We start from the raw sequence: 22,127 nt of genomic DNA, 5'->3' as shown, positions 1-22,127 counted from the left end.
GACGGGGTCTCGCTCAGGCTGGTTTTGAACTCCTGACCTTGAGCAATCCGCCCGCCTCGGCCTCCCAAAGTGCTAGGATTACAGGCGTGAGCCACCACGCCCGGCCCAAAAAGGTCATTCTTATCTATTGACATTTGTTTTGTAGTTTGCTGAGATTATTCAAACATGTCACTCACCTATGACTTACCTAAAAAACTCATCTCTGGAGAAAATGTTGAGCCCGCTGAGCTTGTCCTTGATGTCTCTCCGTAGGTAGGTGACTCCCTCTGAGTTGTCTAGTGCTGTTGTGCTACACACTCCCTTTATACTTTCCCAACTCTTAAACCATGGCTCTCAGATTTTCCGATGTGCTCCCCCCTTAACAAAATGTAGCTGGGCCCAGCCAGGTTACAGGCTTAGGCATCTGATAAAAATGAATTACGTCAAGGATTAATTAGTAATAATTGTTACAAGTGTAAGTCTCTCAGATAATACCTAGGTCTGAAATGACCTTACCTAAAGAAACAACTGAGTAGCAATTTTAGGCAGCATTTGGGATCTATGTAACTTTTGGCCTACTCACAAAACATAAAGGCCAACATGCAATCCATGCCTAAGTTATTCAATCTTAAGTACTGAAAGGAACAAGTAAGATATTTAGTTGAAACTCACTATTTCTCAATCATTAGTATATAAGAAACATATATATATATATACATATATATATATATAAACATTTTTAAGTTAGGACATTTATTAAAGCTCTGGAATATATTTTCAGTGCCATTAGACTTCTAATAATTTTACTGAGGGCTTTCCATGAATATGAAATGTATAAGCTATATACTGTGGCACAGATGTTACAGCTATACCAAGGTTTGGAGGCAACCGAGCGCAAAGGCAAAGAACATAAACTGTGGACTCAGCCTTGGTTCCGATCACTGCTACTCACTAGCTGTATGACCTCTGGCAAGTGGCTTAACCAATCTAAACTTCAGGTTTCTCAACCATAAAATGGGGATAAAATAGAGAATTATGAGAATTAAAGGAGAAAAACTTGAACTCCATATATGTTAGCTAGTATGATTAATCAGTAGGTTGTCTACTAAATATGTTTTTTATGTTTACTATTAGTAGTGGCTATTATTTAAAAAAAATTTAAAGAACTAAAGCAGTAACAATTTTTTGACTTTCTATGCTCTGGTTATTATATTCAAAGTGAACATGACTTGTTTTTTATGATTACAAAAAATACATACTGACATTCAAAGTATAAGGAAAAGTGTATAGAAAGGAAAAAAAATCATTCAAATTTTTACATCCAGAGATTTGTAAATATACATTACTTTAATGTGTATTGTAAAACACTTTTTCCAAAGCAGGATTAACTTACCATTTGTTTATCTTCTGTTTTCTGACATATAATTGTAGCACTCTTGTTTCATGACCTATATTAATAAACTAGCCATAAAAATGGAAAAGTAGCTCTCTCTTTTTGGAGAAGCAGGGGAAAGTAGAGAGGAAGCCTCAAGCCCAATCCTCCTTCTGGGTTTAAATTCCAGCTTTACCACTTATTAGACATATGATCTTGAGCAAACCACTTAAGCTCTATATCTCAACTTCCTTATCTGTGAATTGTAAGTTATTATAAGAATTAAAGGAGTTAATATATAAAGTACTTAAAACACTGCTCGATATATAAGTAGTACATAAGAGTTAGCTATTATTACATATGGTCATGCAAAGGTACCTATATATAAACAGCAGCTCATAAAACCAGTTATGTATGTTATCCCATTTATATAAAAATAACAAATTATATAATATTTATCTATTTATATACATACATAAGCATAAAAATACTTAAAAATTATACACAAAACTACCAATATGATTATCTCTGGGAGAGATTTTCACTGGCTCTATAATGTTTCAATTTTTCTTAACTTTTATGTATTGTATTAATAAATAAATAAAAACCTGTTCAATTAAAAATATATTTTTGAGATGGAGAAAATTTAAAAAGAAAAAATAGAGGAAAACAACAAAACTCTTAGTTTTCAGAAAGATGACAATACGAAGGTAATTTAATTAGGTCATCATGCTGGGGAAGGAGAGCTTAGAGTTTACAAAATTAAATGTAATATTAAGGGATATACATTATAGTAAATACAAATTTATAATTTCTTCTTACTAAAAAGATATCGCTTATATGATAGAAAGAAAATATGCAAAAGGAAAAAGAAAATATTTAAGTACCTTTAAAAATGCTAATACATACACCCAAGGTAAGACTGATCTCTGTGAATGATATAGAAAGGTGCCTGAAACATCAAATACTAAATAATATAAAACAACTGTAACATACTCTTTATTTTACTGAAGCAAGGATGCTATATCAAGCTTGAAGTGCCTTTAATGCCAAAACTGTATATACTCTTCCTGATTTATAGAGGAATAATGTATATAAAATTTCAAATTTTAAAACAAAGTTTCTAAATTCTGTTTAATATTATATGAAATCCTTTCTCCCTGGGAATGAACATAGTGCCTATTGGCAAGTTACTTAACCTATCAAAGTCTCAATTTCCTCAACTATAAAATAGTGGAAATAATCTATGGGGATTAAGTGAGAACACATAGTATTCATGCAGAACATGAGAACAGCAGTCCTTGAACTTTTTCACTCTCGCTATCATTATCTGTTTACAAGATAGCCTAAAAAGAACAGTTTATTAATATTATTTAGTCTAAGGTACATATAGACTGTACTTTTAGCACTTGAGAAATATACAGACTAGCTTGAGCTAAATTCTTCGAAAGTTAAAAATATCGTTCTTAGCTCTCATGCATGCCATTTCTGTCCAATATGTCTCACTCTTAATTGTCACCAGTTACATATAATACCCAAATTTCTGACCTATGCTGATGACAGGTCTCCATCTATTGTGATGTCACCCAGTACTTTATGGTAAGATTTCATATGATATTTTTTCTGACTACAGTTTAAAAGGCACTTCCTGTTTGTGGACCCACCACATTATCAAAATATGTAACTGAAGGATTACAGTATGCCAACCTCTGATTTTATTTCTATATTGCTGACTTAGTAGCAATGAATAAATCTTCTAAATTATGTTGTAAGCCTTCTTGTCCAAGAAGCAATATATTCTGTAATCTCCTTGACAAAATTGTTAAAAGACCCTCCTTGCAGTTTTTGGGTCAGTGGGGATACCACTGTTACGAACCTAGGATTTACAGAACACTGGCAAAAATTCTGAGGTACGTCGACTTGGACGGGTTTGACATACTACTCACAGATTTTATTACGTTTGTGGAAAAATCAGGATATCATTTCGAACTAAATTTTAACCTTGAATTTACTGAAATATGTGTGAATACAATTCTGTACTGGGTTTTTGCCAGAAAAGGTAATCCTGAATTTGTGGAATTGCTTCTCAAGAAGACAAAAGACTATGTTCAAGACAGAAGTTGTAACCTGGCACTGATATGGAGGTAATAATCTCATATATTTTCATCATAGAACGAGAAAATTTATCTTTAGAAGATTATAGTACTTTTTCTTCTAAAATTAATCTGCATAGTGACTATATAGGGATAAGGAATCCTGACTTAATCGCTCATTCATTTGTTCACTCCTTCACTGCTTCATTATGTAATCAACTTTTACCTATGTATACATTATATACCAATAAATTATTAGTGTTTCTGCTCCATATAGCTTACATGTTAGTGCTAAGGGTAATGCAATGTTAAAAATCTTAGGTTTCTCTAAATAAAGACATTGTTTTGTATAATACTGTGATCTTTCCTTTTTGAGAATCCTGAGATCATATATTTATAGTATGTACGTATAAGTTGACTTTCACAGTACAATTGAGAACATGTACATATCTTCACTCAGTAATATTTATTAAACGTGATATTTCCCTATTTGTGTGTTAAACATCAATAAATTTAACTCCAAATTCTACAGAATTGAGCACAATGTAAGTCAAGTCTATTATAGACCTAAGTTTTTAATCTGAACATGCCAATCTACCTAATGAGTACTACTGAGGATCTTATGAAGATAAATTCTCCCAAATGACCTCTATGTATAGTCTGTGATATAGATTCCAAGGTTATGCATTTTGCACCAACTCCAATTTATTCTTTGGTTTTCGGTATTAATCTGATTAAATGGATGTGCATTTGTTCACTCATTCAACAAAATAATTATGGATTACCTTACTATGCATGCAGCACTGTACTAGGGACAATGATAGGAGAACATATGCAATGAAAAACAAAACAAATGAGATCAGTTAAAGACTAAACTAATTTAGGTTCTGCCTAAAGCAGAATTGTTTTCTGGACTGCATTCCTTAGTAATTACTCAAGTACGTGAACTGATAGCTGTGGTTTGGGAATATCAGTAAATGAAAACTCCCAAACACAGATTTTTTAAATTTCAGCATATTACGGGGATACAATTGTTTAGGTTACATACATATACTGCCTTTGCCCCATCTGAGTCAGAGCTTCAAGTGTGTCCATCCCCCTGATGGTACGCAGCACACCCCTTAGGTGTGTATATACCCATCCCCTTCTCCCCCTTCCCATCGGCCTGACACCCGATGAATGTTACTACTATATGTGCACGTGTTGATCAGTTAATACCAATTTGATGGTGAGTAAATGTGGTGCTCGTTTTTCCATTCTTGTGTACTTCACTTAATAGAATGGGCTCCAGCTCTATCCAGGATAATACAAGAAGTGTGAGATCACCACTGTTTTTTGTAGCTAAGTAGAACTCCATGGTATACATATTCTGCATTTTATTAATCCACTCATGTATTGATGGGCACTTCGGTTGTTTCCACATCTTTGCAATTGTGAATTGTGCTGCTGTAAACATTCGAGTGCAGATGGTTTTCTTTATAGAATGTCTTTTGTCCCTTTGGGTAGATGCTCGGTAACGGGATTGCTGGATCAAATGGTAATTCTACTTGTAGCTCTTTGAGGTATCTCCATATCACTTTCCACAGAGGTTGTGCTAGTTTGCAGTCCTACCAGCAGTGTATATGAGTGTTCCCATCTCTCCGCATTCATGCCAAAATTTGTTGTTTTGGGACTTTTTGATAAAGGCCATTCTCACTGGAGATAAGTGATATCTCATTGTGGTTTTGATTTGCATTTCCCTGATGACTAGAGATATAGAGCATTTTTTCATATGTTTGTTGGCCATTAGTCTATCTTCTTTTGAAAAGTTTCTATTCATGTGCTTTGCCCACTTTTTGATAGGGTTGTTTGATTTTTTTCATGCTGATTCTCCTGAGTTTTATATAGATTCTAGTTATCAGCCCTTTATCGGATGTGTAGCATGTGAATATTTTCTCCCAATATGTAGGTTTTCTGTTTGCTCTCTTGATAGTTTCCTTGGCTGTGCAGAAGCTTTTTAATTTGATCAGGTACCCCTTTATTTTTGTTGTTGCTATGATTGCCTTTGGGAAATCTTCTTCATAAATTCTTTGTGTAGGCCAATGCCTATAAGAGTTTTTCCAACATTTTATTCTAGAATTCTTATAGTTTCATGCTTTAGGTTTAATCTGTTATAAGTTTTTAAAGTAACCATTATATTTGTAACTATAGCAGAACTCAGCAGCTTCTAAAGGTGAGTGTTGCTGGCTGTGCAATGCCTATATGCAGCCCTGGCAGGCCCGTGGGAAAGAAAAAGAAATTAAAACAGAGGAAGAGAGAATAAATAAAAATAATTAAAAATGGAGAGTGAGATGAAAAAAACTGGAAGGAAAATGAAAAAAAGAGAAACACACAGTGGGACATGATAGAGTGCCATTAACAACTGTCTTAAGATATGGTTTTAAAATTAATAAATAGATGCATCCACAAACTAAAACTCATTACACGCCAATTCTACTTACCACAACATCATTTGGATCTTTCAGAATCATAGAATTTTAGATTTGCACGAAGCCTAAGAATTTATTAGCAAATCTTGACCCTGGTAGAGCAATCTCTCCTATAGCATCCCTGGCTGACACTCACTGGGTTTTTTCTGAACAGCTCCAGTATTAGTGAGTTAACTATTTCCTAAGGGAAACCACACTTTTACCGGGGGTGGGTCCTTCTCTTTTCCTTGCTATATGCTTTCCCTTAAATACTTTACTCAGTCCTATGACTTTAAATATTATGTACATGCCAATAATTCCCAAATTTTTATCTCCAGCTCTAACCTTTCCTCTGAACTCCAGACTCCTTCTATATTTAGCTGTCTACTTGACATTGCCATGTGGTATCTCAAATTTAATAGAAACAAAACAATATTTATCTAACTCTCTCTAGTTTGGTAATTTCACTGTTATAATAATGAAGTATTTGGTTCCTGGAGGAAAGGAGATAAAATTAATGAGGGAAAGAAACTCAAGTTTGTTGGTTTTAACAATAAACCTGCAACAAATATCTATATGCCATTGTGTGACAGGCTGTAAGTGGTTAAAGAGAGATGATGTCATTCAGTTAAAATAACAGTAATGGCAGGGCGCGGTGGCTCACACCTATAATCCTAGCACTCTGGGAGGCTGAGGCAAGAGGATTGCTTGAGCCCAGGAGTCTGAGATTGCTGTGAGCTAGGCTGATGCCACAGCACTCTAGCCCGGGCAACAGAGTGAGACTCTGTCTTAAAAAAATAAAATAACAGTAATAATTTATTAAGCATTTTCTAAGTGCTCAGGCACTGTGTTATTTATTGGGGATACAAAAACAAAGTAGACATCATTGCTGGTTTGGTAGTGCTTTTTTAGTAAGTGAGGCATCAATGTAAGAAACAGTTATAATTACACTACAAGGACAAAAATAAAAGCATGTACAGATAGAGCAGTGAAGGAAATTGTTAACATTATTGGGGAGGAGAAGGTATCTGAAAAGATTCTCTAGAAGATGTGATGTCTTAAATTGATTTTTAAAAGACAAAAGAGAGTTTTCTCTTTTTTTTCCCCTTGAAGAAATGTAATTTAGGCAGAAGGAGGACAACTAAAACCAAGAAAGACACAATGACATGTTGTAGCCAGTGACGACTGGCAGTTTAGTAATAGCTAGAGAGTGAAATGGGAATCAGGTAGCAAGAGAGATGAAGCCCGGAAGTGAAACCTGGAAGGACGTTGTAGGCCAAACTGAGAAATATGAAATTTATGCCATGGGTGATGCCTGGCTGATGAAAGTCAAACTTGTAGAATAAAAAGATATATCAGCCCCCATTTGAAGACTGGATTGTAGGAAGGGAGGTTGAGGCTAGGGCCAGGGAAACCAGGTGGCAGACTACTCAAACACTACAGGTACAATGTTCTATGTAGGAAGGGTTGGGGGAAGTGATCTGATTTAAAAAGAGGAGGTGGTTAGAGAAGTTCCTGGAAACTAAATTTGCATAGCATGGACAGTGTGCTTACTTAGCTTGTATGTGTATTTATAATAGTTGTGAGGAAAGAACTAATTCTGCCCTGCCACCATCCTCTCCAACTTCCAGACCCAACACCCTTTGATACTACAACTATCCAGGTAAATTATAAGGAGAACTTAAACTAAAACAATAGCAGTGGGGAAAAGAGATATTTTTTAGGTAGAAGTGGAGAATCAAAGAGACAAATGAATTCATCTTCAGATTTCTAAATTTTGAGACCAGTTGTATTAGTTTGCCTGCTGCTGCTGCAACAAATTTTCACAAACTTAATGGCTTCAAACAATACAGGCCAGATGCAGGATCACTGAGGCTAGGAGTTCAAGACCACCTTGAACAACATAGTGAGACCCCCATCTCTACAAAAAAATATAAAAATTATCTGGGTGTGGGGTTGTGTGTCTGTAGTCTCAGCTACTTGAGAATCTGAGGCATGAGGATTGTATGAGCCCAGGAGTTTGAAGGTGCAGTGAGCTTTGATGACACCATTGTACTTTAGCACCCTGGCAACAGAATAAGACCTTGTCTCAAAAAAGAAAAAAAAAAACCCACAAATTTATCTTATAGTTCTAGAGGTCAGAAGTTCAAAATGAGTCTTACTGAGCTAAAATCAAGGTTTCAGCAGGTCTTATTCCTTAGGAAACTCTAGAGAGGAATCTCCTTCCTTGCCTTTGCCAGCTTCTGGGGGCCATCTGCTTTCCTTGTTCATGGCCTCATCCTTCATCTTCAAAGCCAGCACTACAGTGTCATCGTATCTCCTTCATTGACACTGCTTCCATCATTTTCTGACATTTCTTATAAACACTGTTGCAATCACATTGGGCCTACCTGGATATTCTCCTATCTCAGGATCCACATCTTAACTATATCTGCAAAGTCTCTTTTCTCATACTGAGGGGACATTATTTAGCCTACTCCAATGGTCGTGTCACAAAACTAAGATAAGCTATTACAAGAAACCTACAAAGTCACTTTTGGACATATGAGTTTGCATTGCCTTACAGATATCCCGGTAGAGATATGTAGTAGGTAGCTGGATATATAGTTCCATCCTTAATACCTCTCTTTCTCTTATATCTCACACCTAGTCTGTTAGGATATTTGTTGGCTCTATCTGCAAATAATATACAGAATCTGGCCACCTCTGCTATCACCCTGTTGCAAGCTAAATGGTTTCCTTCCTTCTATCCTAGAGCAAATTCTCAGCAAAGGGCAAATCATGTTACTCTTCTACTCAAAACCTCCAATGGCATGTCCATTCCATTTACAGTGATCCACAGGTTCTACATAATTTTGGCATCCCATTACTTCTGTCCTATTTCAGCCACACTGGCTCCCTTATTCTTCCTTCATCACTCCAGGCACACTCTCCTGCCTTAGGGCCATTAAATATCCAAATGGCTACTTCCCCATTTCCTCCTTCTAGTCTATTTCCAAATTTTACCTTTCAGTAATGCCCTCTCCTATTATCCTATTTAAAATTGGAAAATACCCTCATTGCAACCATCCACAGCACATCCATACTTTTTGTCCTGCTCTACATTTTCTTTGTTCCATAGCATTTATTACCTTCTAAGATAATACCTTCCATAGCACTTATTACCTTCTAAGATATTAAAAGATTGGCTTATTTGCTATATTCATTCTATTGTTGGTCTTTCTTCACTATAATATGAGCAACACAGTAAGGGTCTTTATTCTATTCACTTATATATCCTAAGCACCTAAAATAGTTCCTAGCATATAGTATATATTCCATATTTGTTGAAATACATGAATAGATTATAGTTAAAGTTATGGTCATGGATGAAATTGCCTGAGAATAATTAGTTAAATGAAAATTGGTCAAAAGGCCATGCATATTTACTTAGACGTTAAGGGCAGAGAAAAAGGAGCCAGTGAAAGAGGGTTAAGGAGGAATAGCCAAAGAGAAAGATGGGTAACTTGGAGAGACTGGTCTAAGTAAAAGGAAAACATGGTCTCAAGAAAGTCGACTGTGTTAAACATCACAGAGATAAAATTATTTTAAAAAATTGATTACATTTTTCAACTAGAATCCAAAAGGGAAGAAGTAGGAAAAATTCAGAAATAATTATAGCTACAAAACTGAATCATTCTCTGCATGTCTATATGGAAATATTATGCTCCATTTCATAAGCGTATATGACAGGTTTTCAGATACAGAGGGTTCAGTTCATTAACCTCACATTTAAAAACTAATTCTTGCTTTGCTTGCTGCACTCCATCCATATAAGAACTGTTATAATTAACTGTCAGTACAGATTAAGCAAATTTTGGTTTACAGTAACATACTCTTTAAACATGAGGATTAATCATATGTCATTTGGGTACAGATTAGACTTTTAAATCTCGTTTGAAGCCTATTTGAGTTTTAGTCATGTTTTCAACATTTTTCAGTATTTATTCAATATCTTCTAATGGTAATGTCAATCTTAGTATCTTAGAATCAACTAATATCTCTAAATCTTAATAATGACCACTTATGGTATATTTTGTCCCCTAAATTGCCTGAATTTCCATATTTATAGGGCTCTTAAGTCAAATATTTTCTTAAGAACTAGAAAGATGAATAAATTAAACTGCCTTTGAAAAGTTTAAATGATTGCATATCAACAAAATTCCTGTTAGGCCTGAAAGCTGCAGAACTAATTCAAGGAACGCATACACACACAGACACACACACACACACACACACACACACACATATATATACACACACTCACACAGGATGATAGTAAAAAATTTTCAATTAACAAATATCTGAATGCCTACTAATGGGCCAGCATTGCTCTAGGCACTTGGAGATACAGTAGTGAACTAAGAATAATTACTGCCCTTTAAGAGCTTACATTTTTATAGATCATCTTGCTCAACCATTTATTTTGAAGATGAGAAAATGAAGGTTTAGAGATGTTAAATAAGTTTTCCAAAATAAGAGCTTAATGGAGATGTATGTACAAAGTGTCACGAGTAATAAGAGAAAGATCAGGGTAATCAAAGACTTCACAAAAGAGTTTATTGGACAGGGTCTAATAAGGTGAGCTGGACTTGTCCTAGAATCAAAATGAAAGAGAACATATACAAAGCAAAGAATTATGAAATAGCTAGATACAGTGGAGGTTGGGAAACTGCATACCAATGACAGGTAATGTAGAAGGAATAGTTTAGGAGTTCTATATGTGTTGGAATTATTTGTAAAAAACGTAAGATGTCCAGGACATTACTGGTCTGGAGATGATTCATTCTCTCTCTCTCTATGTGTGTGTGTGTGTGTGTGTGTGTGTGTGTGTGTGTGTACACACTAGTGGCAGAGTATTAGAAAAAATCCACATCTTGATTTCTAGAATGCTACTTTGCAATATATCACACTATTTTTTGTAATTACAAAATCCTGGATGTCAGAGCTTGATGAAACTTCAGAGATAAACTAGTTGGTCTTAGTGATTTTCTAACTGTAGTTTTAGGAGTCCCTGACAAGGGACCCAGCAGAGGGAGGGTTATAGGACCCTCAAATCCACTTCAACCAGAGAAGCTCTCTTTTCTTAGTTTTGTAGGATTCTATGGATAATAAGTTTGATGAAAGCTCATCTAATGCAAAACATTTATTTTATATAGCTAGTTTAGGTATAGCAATCCTCCAATGCTGGTTTATACTTGTGCCTAAAACATTCTTTCCAATCTTTTTATTGGAAAACACCTATTACTCCTTCAAGTCTTAGTTCCTGGGTAACCCACAAGAAATGACTGTAGCAGGTAAAGTTAAGTACCCCTCCTCAGTGCTTCTATAGTACTCTGAGCACACTTACATCATTGCCATTACCACCTTGTATTGTACTTATTGAATTTCTCTTCTGTTTTACTCACTAGACTATAAAAATCAAGGACTACATCTTTCATCTCTGTATATCTACTGCTCAGTACATTCTGGAAAGTTAAATAAATTAGTTAGTGAAGGAATGAGCAAATAAGTACATAAATGCATGAGGAAACTGAGACCCAAAGAGGCTGGCTATCTTACCCAAGATTGCACAGCTAGTTAGGAGAACCAAAACATAGAACCTAGAAGGCTTAAGTCTCCACTACTGATATCATTATACCATGCTACCTACCATCTTAATTACTATACCTGTAATCTTAAAGTTCCCCTTTTTGAATAAGACTTTCCTTGCTCTGCATATTTGTTTATATCCAATATTTATACTTTGTATGCTGTTCTGCAGAATGTATTAGTATTTTAGGCCAATCAAGAGAATTCCAGAGACAAGAATCAATAAAATTTCCTTTTCCTTAGTCCTAAAAACCATGTTAGTTGGCAAAATTAAGGTTTGCTAATATAAAATCCCCTATGGTCAAGGACACCACAACCATGACTACTCTACATTTACATTGACCGGCCAACTCAGTAGCAAGCTAAAGGTCTATTAAATGAAACAATTATAAGCACTATATAACGTTAGAAAAAATAAAATTTCATTTCTGTTATACAAGAGGAGAAATTTAGGTCTAGCCTTTATGTGGCACTCCAGAAAAAATAAGATTTCAGAGGCAAACTTCACTTAAGAAAAATAATTCTGCCCTTGAGAGATCTGATATGGCTCTCTCTATTATTTACATTTCCTAAGCCCAGGAATACCAATTCTAATTTTATTAAAGTGAAAAAAAAACAATTAAGGTAATTACATTTATTCCTTTTTCATCTAATCTCTAAACTCAATTCAAGCTCATGTCTGACATATGATCAAGAAGAACAAAAACAAAAAGATATCAAAATGGTCACATAGTTCTGTTCTGCTCATAAAGTTAAATCAAAAGGTCTGTCCTTCTTTCTCATTTTAGATGTTCCAGAGCTACATCAGTTTTATAATACTGTCCAAATCAGTATGGATTTGTCAAATGGAATTGCTATTACTAAAAGTAAACACTTTCCACACATTGTAAATCTTTTTTATTTTTACAAGTGTAAGGTGGGGGTTAAATGTTTAGTAGGAGTTTACTTTGAACCTTCATTTTGGTCTACAGTCACAGATTGGAAAACTCCTTTTAAGACATATGTAAAGTTACATTTAAGACATTTAATATTTAAGATCATACTATTATTTTCCCATTACTGTTAAGACAGAGTGTTCATGCATTTCTTATTTCTGTATTTAGTAAGATTTTTTTTGTTTCATTCACAGAACTTTCACACCAGTATACTGTCCAAGCCCACTAAGTGGGATCACACCTCTACTTTACGTAGCTCAGACAAGACAGTCTAATATTTTAAAAATACTCCTGCAATATGGAATCTTAGAAAGAGAAAAAAATCCTATCAACATTGTCTTAACAATATTGCTCTACCCTTCAAGAGTAAGAATAATGGTTGATCACGAATTGGTTGACATCCAGGAAGATGCCAAAATATGTTTAGTGCTGTGTTCCAGAGTGCTTTCTGTCATTTCAATCAGGGAAATAGAGGTAAGCACAACATTGTTTTTCAGTTTTGAGCTCAAATATTGATAAATCTGAAGATAAAACTGTCAAGGAAAAAATAAAGTTAAATTTTAATCTATAGATTACGTCCAGTGACCATTTAATCATTAATATGTGCTTATTACTTAAACATGGCAGGTAAAATCTAAATCAACTCAAACATTAGCTCTTTACTTCATAATTTTGTTTTTATAAATATGAAAGAATCTTATCTTTATTAATAGTTTATTTTAATGTTATTAAGTAGATATATATAATTACATCCTAATTACATAATGAACTGTGTTTATTAAGATTTCTGTGTCTCTTAAAAACAAGATCAGTTAAAAATTTAACAGATCTCCTTTCCAATAGAATATTTCGAAATGAGGGTTAAATTTCTCCCCATAAATATAATCAATACCATGAAACAGATTTTTCCATTCAAAATCTGATAGCAATTTTAAGCATTATAAAAATATAAATAAAGGCTAAAATATTTGTTCAATTGAAAATATATATTTCTTAGAAATGTGGAGACTTTCTCCTTGATAAAGTTTTTGGAACAAATCAAGTTAGAGAAAAAATTGTCTATTTATATAGAGTTTGTTTGCCCTTTCGAAATGAACTGCAAGTTTCAACATCAAATTTTACCATGCCCATTAGTAGCAAGAAATAAGTCTGTTTAATGGAGAGGGAAGGTACTCCTATAAATTTCAACAAGTCAAGTTACCAAGGAATCCAGCTGTTCCCCTAATCTTTAAAGGTACAACTTCAGAAATAAACTCATAAGAGATATAACTCTACTGGAGTTTTTTTTTCTTTAATGCCTCAACAATGAATATCAATGCCTGAGCCAACTGTAAGAAAGTAAATTGGTCAAATTATTTTGGTAGCCCATTTTTAAAACAAAAAATAATTAAAAATGTTTGCATCTTGAGAAATGTACTTGTCCTTGCCCTGTATTAGTCCTGCACAATTATTATGGAACATATCAATTGTCAACCAGTTCCATGATTGCTATTCCTGAGGTACAATCCCAGTAGAAGAGTACTAGGATAGAGTAAGTTGTCCAAAATCACCTGCCTGAGTGGCAAAGAATTTATAGCTGGGTTTAAATCAATTGCGGTTGAATAAGTTAAAGTAGCGTTGAGCAAGAGGATAAAGAATAGCATTAAAACTGCTTAAAGAACACTTTAAATGCCCCTGCTTGGCATTTTCACACTTCCCAGTAGTCTTAACTATCATAGCACATATATTTTATTGTAAATTTATGTTTAGATATTTCTACCTCCACACCATGACTCTTCTGAGTACAGAGAATGTGTCTATTTTGCATAGTCTAGCAATTATCCCCAAGCACCTAGCCTAGCACAATACTAAACATATATTATTCTTTAAATAGTTGATAATTGACTAAATATTAAATAAATTATATATGTAATAATTAGATAAGCGAAAGTGTCATGTAGCCTGTGGAGTATGGGTTCTACTGGGGAAATATCTGTGATACACAATGTCTTTTCCTCCTACGTCAACCTATTGATATTTGTCTGCTAAGATTAAATCTTTAAAGAGATATCTTCCTAAACATTTAAAAGATATCTTTTCATTTGGACAGGCCTCCAGTCAGGTCTTTTTGTGTATTGTTTTACTCTACAATGGCTGGAATCACTTGAGGAACTTTCAGTATTTATGGTCTGTGTCTAATCCCAGAACAAATGAATCAGAATTCTGGACTAGTGCCTGAGCATTGGTATTTTTTTTATAATCTCCCTGATAATTCCAGTATATGGTCAAGTTGACAGTAACTACTCTAGCCAGAGAAGCTCATAAAATATAAGTACAAGCCATCTAAAATTAAAACCTGTCCAGACGTATAATTGTAGAAAAATTTTGACTTGTGTCATTAGATATATTATTTAAACTTTACCATTGTGAGAATAAAGTGGGAATAAAATACCTGCCTCAGGTGAAAATGCTTTGGGAAAAAAGGTATAAGGGTTATATAAATTTAAGATCTATTTTATTAATTTAAATAAAAAATAAAGATGTTAATACTTTGAACTTAATCCAAATTACAAAACATTACAAAAATTAAAATATTTCCCTTTTCTTCAGACACAGCTGAGTTTAGGAAGACGTCCAATTATTTCAGATTGGTTGGATTACATTCCTTCAACAAGATACAAAGATCCATGTGAGCTAATACATCTTTGCAGAATAACCATCAGGACTCAACTGTTAACCAACAATATGCTCCCAAATGGAATATTTTCACTTTTAATTCCTGTTCGTCTACAGAACTACCTGAATTTAGAAAGCTGATTAATACACATCTTTACCCTAAGTTCCTTAAGGATGCCTACTAATGTATGACTTAGAAGTTAATAAACTATTAACTTCATGTAAGTTTTTATTGCACTGAACATCCATTGAGAAAATATATTTTCATATAACACCTCAAATAGATCACTTTTTAATCAATATGTGACTCTGCCCTGTGTACAGTGGAATAAATGATACACATTTGCTTTTAGATGAGGTCTCACTATGTTGCCCAGCGCTGGTCTCAAACTCCTGGATCAAGCAATCCTCTCGCCTCAGCCTCTCAAGTAGCTGCGTCTACAGGCACCTGCCACTGCACCCAGCACATATTATATGCATGTTGATACAAAGAGAAAAGAAATATTTTGATCCAACATTGCATCAAAATGAAAATGTTACCAGTTAAATCTGTATGTTCTTTGGTTACAAAGAAACTTAGCTTTAAAAACTGAATTTACTTAAAGACAATTTTTTAGCTCTTTTCTTTCTAAATCCCTAGGGTACCTGACTTTTCTCTCTGTATCCATGTGGTCTAGCTTCAACACAAAGGTGAGAAGTGGAAGACAGTTCTTTGTGGATCTCTCATGTTACTGCCTATCTTAGGAGCAGAGGCACTAACTTCTATTCATTATGGACTAGCTTTTCAAGGATGTTTGTATAGTGAGCAGCTTTGGAAGACAGACATAGTGTCGCCCTCTGGAGCAGAGAGTAGGTTTGCTTACTGTCTAGTATAATGAAGGTAATATCTTCCTTCAGGTCAAAGGGAAAAGGTTAAGCTGGTTTGCTTGAGCTCATTATAAAAGATTGGAATTTCTCAAGCTTAGAGATCCTCAGCTATGACACACATCCACTGTGTGCCTATCTCCTTGGACCATGCTATGTCTTTGGGGGTGAGCGTAAGTGAAACAAACACAAGCATGAAGCTCATGCTGTTTGCTGTTCAGTAATAAAGTCCTTTGTTCCAACCCAGGAGTCTTTTGTCTTCTGACAGCAAAAACTGTGGTAGGCTAACTACTAGTCTGCAATTAGGGTGAAAATCTCAGACTCTTAATAGCTCTGACAATGAGGATCTGTTCCCACCTCATCACTGTATATTTTAGGACCAGTCTTAGTAAATAATAACAGATAGTAGCACTTTCCACCACTCACTTGCAATCTGGGGACTATCAAAATTTTGACATTTCATAGGAAAAGAGTGTTCATGGTAACTGTGTGAATATTATCGTAGTTTCTAAAGGACAGAACGTAAAGCAGCAAAAGTAGCAAAGTAGCAAAGACAAGGAGCAATATAACTAGATTGTCTATTTTTTCTTTCCTTCCACTTTCATTTAAGTAAAAAACAAATACATTACAGATTGAATTATAGAAATGTTTATTTACACACTGAATTAAAATACATTTTATTATAACTGAGCATATTTTTAAGCTCATAAATACAAAGGAAGTTCACACTATACACAGCATATTAACATTTGAGTATTTACTTTTACTAATAACACATAAGATAGTCATATATTTTAGTTGAAAATATGTGTTAATATGAGGAAAACCCAAAAGCTACCTTTAGTCTAGCTCTAGTATATAAAGAAACATTAGATTGCTGATCCAGATGAAATGATATGTCTGGGTAAATACTTCAGCACATCTTTTTACAATTATCCTTTTCTTCCATCCTTCACTTCTTATATCTTCAAATCTAAGAAAGCTTGATGAATTTGGTGTAATCATCTCTTTTACTGAACATGGTTCATACCTATCCTAGAGGGTGGGCAATAAGCAGCATCTAAGTTTCAGGAACTTCTTTCTACTGGAATTCTGAGTACTTCCATATTTCTTAACATGACTGATGGCATCACCAACCAGAATCATCTTTAACTCTTCCTTTCTGTGTTGGTTTCCTAGAGTTGCCATAACAAAGTTCCACAAACTGGGTGGCTTAAAACAACAGAAAGTTCTTGTCTCGTAGTTCTGGAAACTGAAAGCCCCAAATCAAGGTGTCACTAGGACTCTGCTCCCTCTGAAACCTGAGAATCCTTTCTTACCTCTTTCCAGCATGTAGTGGTTTTCCAGCAATCTTTGGTGTTTCTTGGCTTTGTAGATGCATCACTCCCATCCTCCCTTTTCACAGGAATTCCCTGTGTGAATGCCATATGAAAAGGCATCTTTTTATAAGGACAACTGTCATTTGGATTAGGGGCCCACCCTACTCCAATATGACCTCATCCTTTCCAATTACACTTTCCATGAACCTACTTCAAAACAAGGTCACATTGAGGTATTGAGGTTTAGGACTTGGACATATCTTTTTACAGGGGACAAGATTCAACTCATAAAACCTCCTCACTAAAATATTAGGTCAGTCACTAAATCTAGTTAATCAGTCACTAAATCTCCCTAATATCTTTCAAATCAATGTCTTCTTTCCCTGACAAGCCATTCTGCCCACTCTGCTCCTCTCCTCCCACATACATTTGTCCTATTTTCATCGTTTCTACCTTTATCCCTCATCAACTCTACTGAAATAGTCTCTGAAGCTATTTGGTCTCCTTGACTGTGGTTTTATCCACCCATCTCAGCATTTTTAAAGCTACATCTAGATGATCTTATTACAATGAAAATCTACTAACAATCATTAGCCACCACCACCATTACTCCTCCCCAAACCCCCAATAACAAACACAGCTTAAAACTCTGCAGTGATTCATAGGAGAAATTGATATAGAGCAGCATGCTTCATCCTTTCATCACTCTCTCATGTGCACTCTATCCTCCAGCTAAACCAAACTGCTTACAGGTTCACATCTCTTCGTTTATACATATGCTGATCCTTCTATCTAAAAATAACTTTACCTTCCTAAACAGCTCACATATTTTATCTTTTAAAATCCATTTGACCCACAAAAATTATGTATTCTTTGTGCCATTACCTTAATACATTCCTCTATTATTTTACTTATTACATGGTGTTTCAATCCTTACATTTTTTCTTTATTACACCTGAGGTCTTCAAAGTCTGATAGCCTATCTTTTGTACTCCTAACACCTAATATGTTGCCTGGTCCATTGTCAATATTTATTGAATTACATTTACTTTATGGCTTTCTAAAACTAAGACTTATTCTAAAACTTTTGCTTGAAGGGACAGATAGCACATTTAGATATGTGCTATCAGAGAGGGTAAGCTAAAAGAGGCTAAAAATAATAGGAAAAAGAGAAATAAAACAGCATTGCTAGCTAAAGAATTTTCAGAATAAAGTATTGGTCACTATATACCTACTAGAATGGCTAGATTTAAAAAAGAAAACTGACAATACCAAGTACTAGTGAACATGAGGATCAACCGGAACTCTCATATATGGCTGATGAGAATGTAAGATGTTATAACCACTTTGAAAAACAGTTTGACAGCTTCTTATGAAGTTAAACATACACTTACCATATGACACAGCTATTTCACTTCCATTTAATCTAAAATTAACATAAATGAAGACTTATGCCCTTACAAAAACTTGTACAGAAAGGTTTATAGTAGCTTTATTCATAATCATCAAAAATTAGAAACACAAATGTCCTTCAGAGAATGAATGGATAACAAACTGTGGCACACACAAACAATGGAATACTTGTCAGCAATAAAAAGACATTATCTTAAGCATTTGAGTAATGGAAAAACAAACACCACATGTACTCTCTAACTGATGGGCACACGTAGGCACAAAGAGATGTAAAGGTCATAGGAAATCAAAAGTGGGGTAAAAACCTACCTATCAGGTACAATGAACACTATTTGTGTAATGGGCATGCTAAAAGCCTTGACTTAAGCATTATAAAAGTTATCCATGTAAAACAATTTGTACACCCTTAATATTTTGAAATAAAATTTTAAAAGACACAACATGGATAAATCTCAGATGCATTATACAAAGTGACAGAAGTCAGTCTCAAAAGGTTACATATTGTATGGTTTCCACTTGTTGGACATTATGGAATAAACAAAACTATAGGGAAAGAACACAGGTCTGTGATTTCTGGGGTAAAGTTATGGGTCAGGGAACGATTTGACTATAAAGAGAAAACACCCAGGTAGTCTTTTAGGGTGATGGAACTGTTATGTTTTCTAATTTTGCTAGTTACATGAATGCATAAATGTACTAAAATTCATAAAACTGTACACCAAAAAAGAGTTAATTTTATTGAATATAAACTTGAAAATAAATTACTTCCTAGGCATGAGGATAAGCTGCCTTTCTCCTCCACTCCCACATACTTTACCCCTAAACTTGAAGAAGACTATCTTATGAAGGATTTTATCTTGTGAGGAGAAAGGTAGAAAAGACTGAAAAATGGCTTTGAGGGGGAAATTAAAGGAGTTTGCTAAAACATTATTGGCATTTATCTTGAAAGGCTGAGTTATGAGATAATAATCTATAATTTTAGAGAAAGGCAAAGACAAAGAAGAAATGAAGAGTAGAGCAAATAGATCTTAAAATTGAAGAATGGATTGTCTCTCTAGTATTCACCTTTGTTCTATAGTGCCATGGCATAATAATTATATATCTTCATTTGATTTGCTTTTTGGTATGTTTCTGCTATGTACAGAATGATTAAGAAAAAGTAATTTAATTTTAAGAAGATATAAACCTATTTTTAATTCAGTATCTAAATCTAAATCTATTTCCAAAAAGGGATTAATCAGTTGGCTGCAGTTTTTGCATCAAAAACTATACCCGATGAAACATTCCTTAAAAGCTGGATGGAATCTAATATTGGGGTTAAATCTAAAATGAAGTTAATGTATTTCAGGAAATGATATTCCACATATTTGATACTTAGCAGCTATCTCCGTTTATGTTTTTTTCCCCACTGCCTATTCCTCTTGTCTTTTATTGCTTCCTCCCTTTTCTTTCTTGCCATCCCAAACAATCTGCTATGTCCTTTTCCTCCTCAGTGCCTTTTTGAAATTTGCCACAACCCTAAATTACTCAACTGATTTTAGGAATGACCACATACAATATAGATCATTTCAAAGGCTGTGAATTAAAATATGGCTAATAGTCAAATACAAATACTGTGATACTCTTTTGCTAAAACTTGACAATAGGGAATGTAAGCAGTCTAACAAGACATTTGATATATATTGAATGTAAAACTAAAACTACTTTACATTTAGTTTTCCAAAAAAGTATGGATGTCATTTAAGTTATAACTTTTTCAATGTATTTGGCTACTAATATTCGAATGCTAAGGAAGGGTTTAATAAAGTCAACAAATATTAATATTAAATATTATAAAATATAATATGCAATTATTTACAAAAAATATGCTGCTAACCAGTCTGTGAATAATTTGACGAAGTCTTTAGTAAGCTACCCCTCACTGAATAAATGGTTCAAATGTATACCTTAAATTCCAGATAACTGGTTGGCCTGTGTTAGGACTTTGGGCAGAGACTATGTCCATAAGTCATCTACTGAGATGAAAGTGTAGAAATACGACATTTCCAGTTATGAACAACTGGTGGTCTTCCATTCTCTTTTGCCCATTTACAAAAACAAGAATGACCTTTAGGTAAACCCTGAAAGAGTGGTGTAAACCACATGCCTATGGAACAAGTTCTTTAAAATACTCCCTAGTGAACCAATAACTGAGGCAAATAAACCAATATTACCCCTCTCCTGCCTTTTACTCACCCGATAAAGATAGCCAAAATTAAAATTGGAAAAAAGGAGGAAGTGAATGAGAAGAAAATAAGACTCCTGGTTACTTGAAAAACTGAAAGCCAGGTGATGATGTTTCCCCTCTCCCTTCTAGAAGTACTCTGCATTACGACATATGTATTTGTTTATTCTCACCCTTTAGAACTACATTGAATGTCAAAAGGAATATTTTTAAATTTCTAGTATCATTCTAATGAACTTCAGAACCAACCAGTGTTGGAATTTGAAGGTAATAATTAAGAAACTGTTGAGTCATAGAGTATTATTACTTCAGAATAGAATGTAAAAGAAAAGCTCAAATAAGGTTCTAGACCTAAAAAGAAAGGCTTTTTGTAAGCTAAGATATTTATAGTAATATTTTAAGCTATAATTTATAAGGATAAATAGACTTAAGACTTAACAATGCAAATTTTCATAAATGAGAAAACAGTTGTGCATTATACTTTTTTCTAACATAAAAACCATCCCTTTAAATAATTCTCATTTGTTAAGTTATAATAACAAAATTTTTTTCATGTAGAATATATAGATAATAGTGAGATTAATATAATGTAATTTTCAATTAAAATATAAAGTTTAACAAATATTATTTTCTTTTGCTCTCAAGAGAGCAAAGGTTCTCATATTAACCTAAAGAGTTTCCTTGTATTAACATATATTATTTCATTAGTACAAGATGTGAATTGCTACTATTCTTCAGTCTCCCCTGGAACTTGTTCAGCCCTGGCAAAATCATCTTCATACTTCTTCTTGAGATTACTTAAATATGTTCGTAAACTATCTGGATCCAATTGAGAGTTTCGGGCAGTTTGAACAAGCCTAGTGGCTAGCTGGTACACAGCTCTCTGTTTTTCCATCTCAGGGGTACTCCTTTGGTTTTGCTGTTATTGAAAAAAATGTATATATATACAAGTTTAAAAAGAAATACTTTAATTTTTGTTTTAGTCATGCTTTGGCAATATTCTTTTTTTTTTATTATTTCAGCATATTATGGAGGTACAAATGTTAAGGTTACGTATATTGCCCATACCCTGTGCCAAGTCAGAGCTTCAAGCGTGACCATCCCCCAGACGGTGCACATCTCACTCATTATGTATGTATATACCCATCCCCTCCTCCCCACTCTCACCTGCCCACTACCCGATAAATGTTATCCC

At 34.2% G+C, this 22,127-nt stretch overlaps 2 protein-coding genes across 2 annotated transcripts in view; one reads left to right on the top strand and one right to left on the bottom strand.

Annotated features, from left to right (window-relative positions):
* Positions 1–3,094: 3,094 nt before the first annotated feature.
* Positions 3,095–15,335, top strand: ASB17 (ankyrin repeat and SOCS box containing 17). Its single transcript, XM_012787943.3, has 3 exons — positions 3,095–3,495; positions 12,652–12,931; positions 15,047–15,335. The coding sequence occupies exons 1-3, from the start codon at positions 3,095–3,097 to the stop codon at positions 15,251–15,253; spliced, it is 888 nt and encodes a 295-aa protein (XP_012643397.1). The 3' UTR covers positions 15,254–15,335.
* Positions 15,336–18,705: 3,370 nt separating this feature from the next.
* MSH4 (mutS homolog 4) overlaps positions 18,706–22,127 on the bottom strand; it is a 93,967-nt gene continuing 90,545 nt past the window's right edge. The window contains exon 20 of the mRNA XM_075999426.1: positions 18,706–21,851. Coding sequence (XP_075855541.1) covers positions 21,660–21,851 — 192 coding nt within the window. The 3' untranslated portion in view covers positions 18,706–21,659. The remainder of the gene's footprint in view (positions 21,852–22,127) is intronic.

This window comes from Microcebus murinus, chromosome 2 (genome assembly GCF_040939455.1).
Source record: "Microcebus murinus isolate Inina chromosome 2, M.murinus_Inina_mat1.0, whole genome shotgun sequence".
In the NCBI taxonomy this organism is placed as follows: domain Eukaryota; kingdom Metazoa; phylum Chordata; class Mammalia; order Primates; family Cheirogaleidae; genus Microcebus; species Microcebus murinus.
The sequence above is the reverse complement of the archived record's forward strand: the minus strand, read 5'-3'. Positions and strand labels throughout refer to the sequence as shown.

What these genes read in the sequence shown, in the direction of transcription:
- ASB17 (XM_012787943.3), top strand. Translation starts at nt 3,095, where the DNA reads ATGAATAAATCTTCTAAATTATGTTGTAAGCCTTCTTGTCCAAGAAGC. An exon ending in AACCTGGCACTGATATGGAG is followed by an intron (nt 3,496 to 12,651) that starts GTAATAATCTCA and finishes TTTCATTCACAG; the next exon opens with AACTTTCACACCAGTATACT. An exon ending in TTTCAATCAGGGAAATAGAG is followed by an intron (nt 12,932 to 15,046) that starts GTAAGCACAACA and finishes CCTTTTCTTCAG; the next exon opens with ACACAGCTGAGTTTAGGAAG.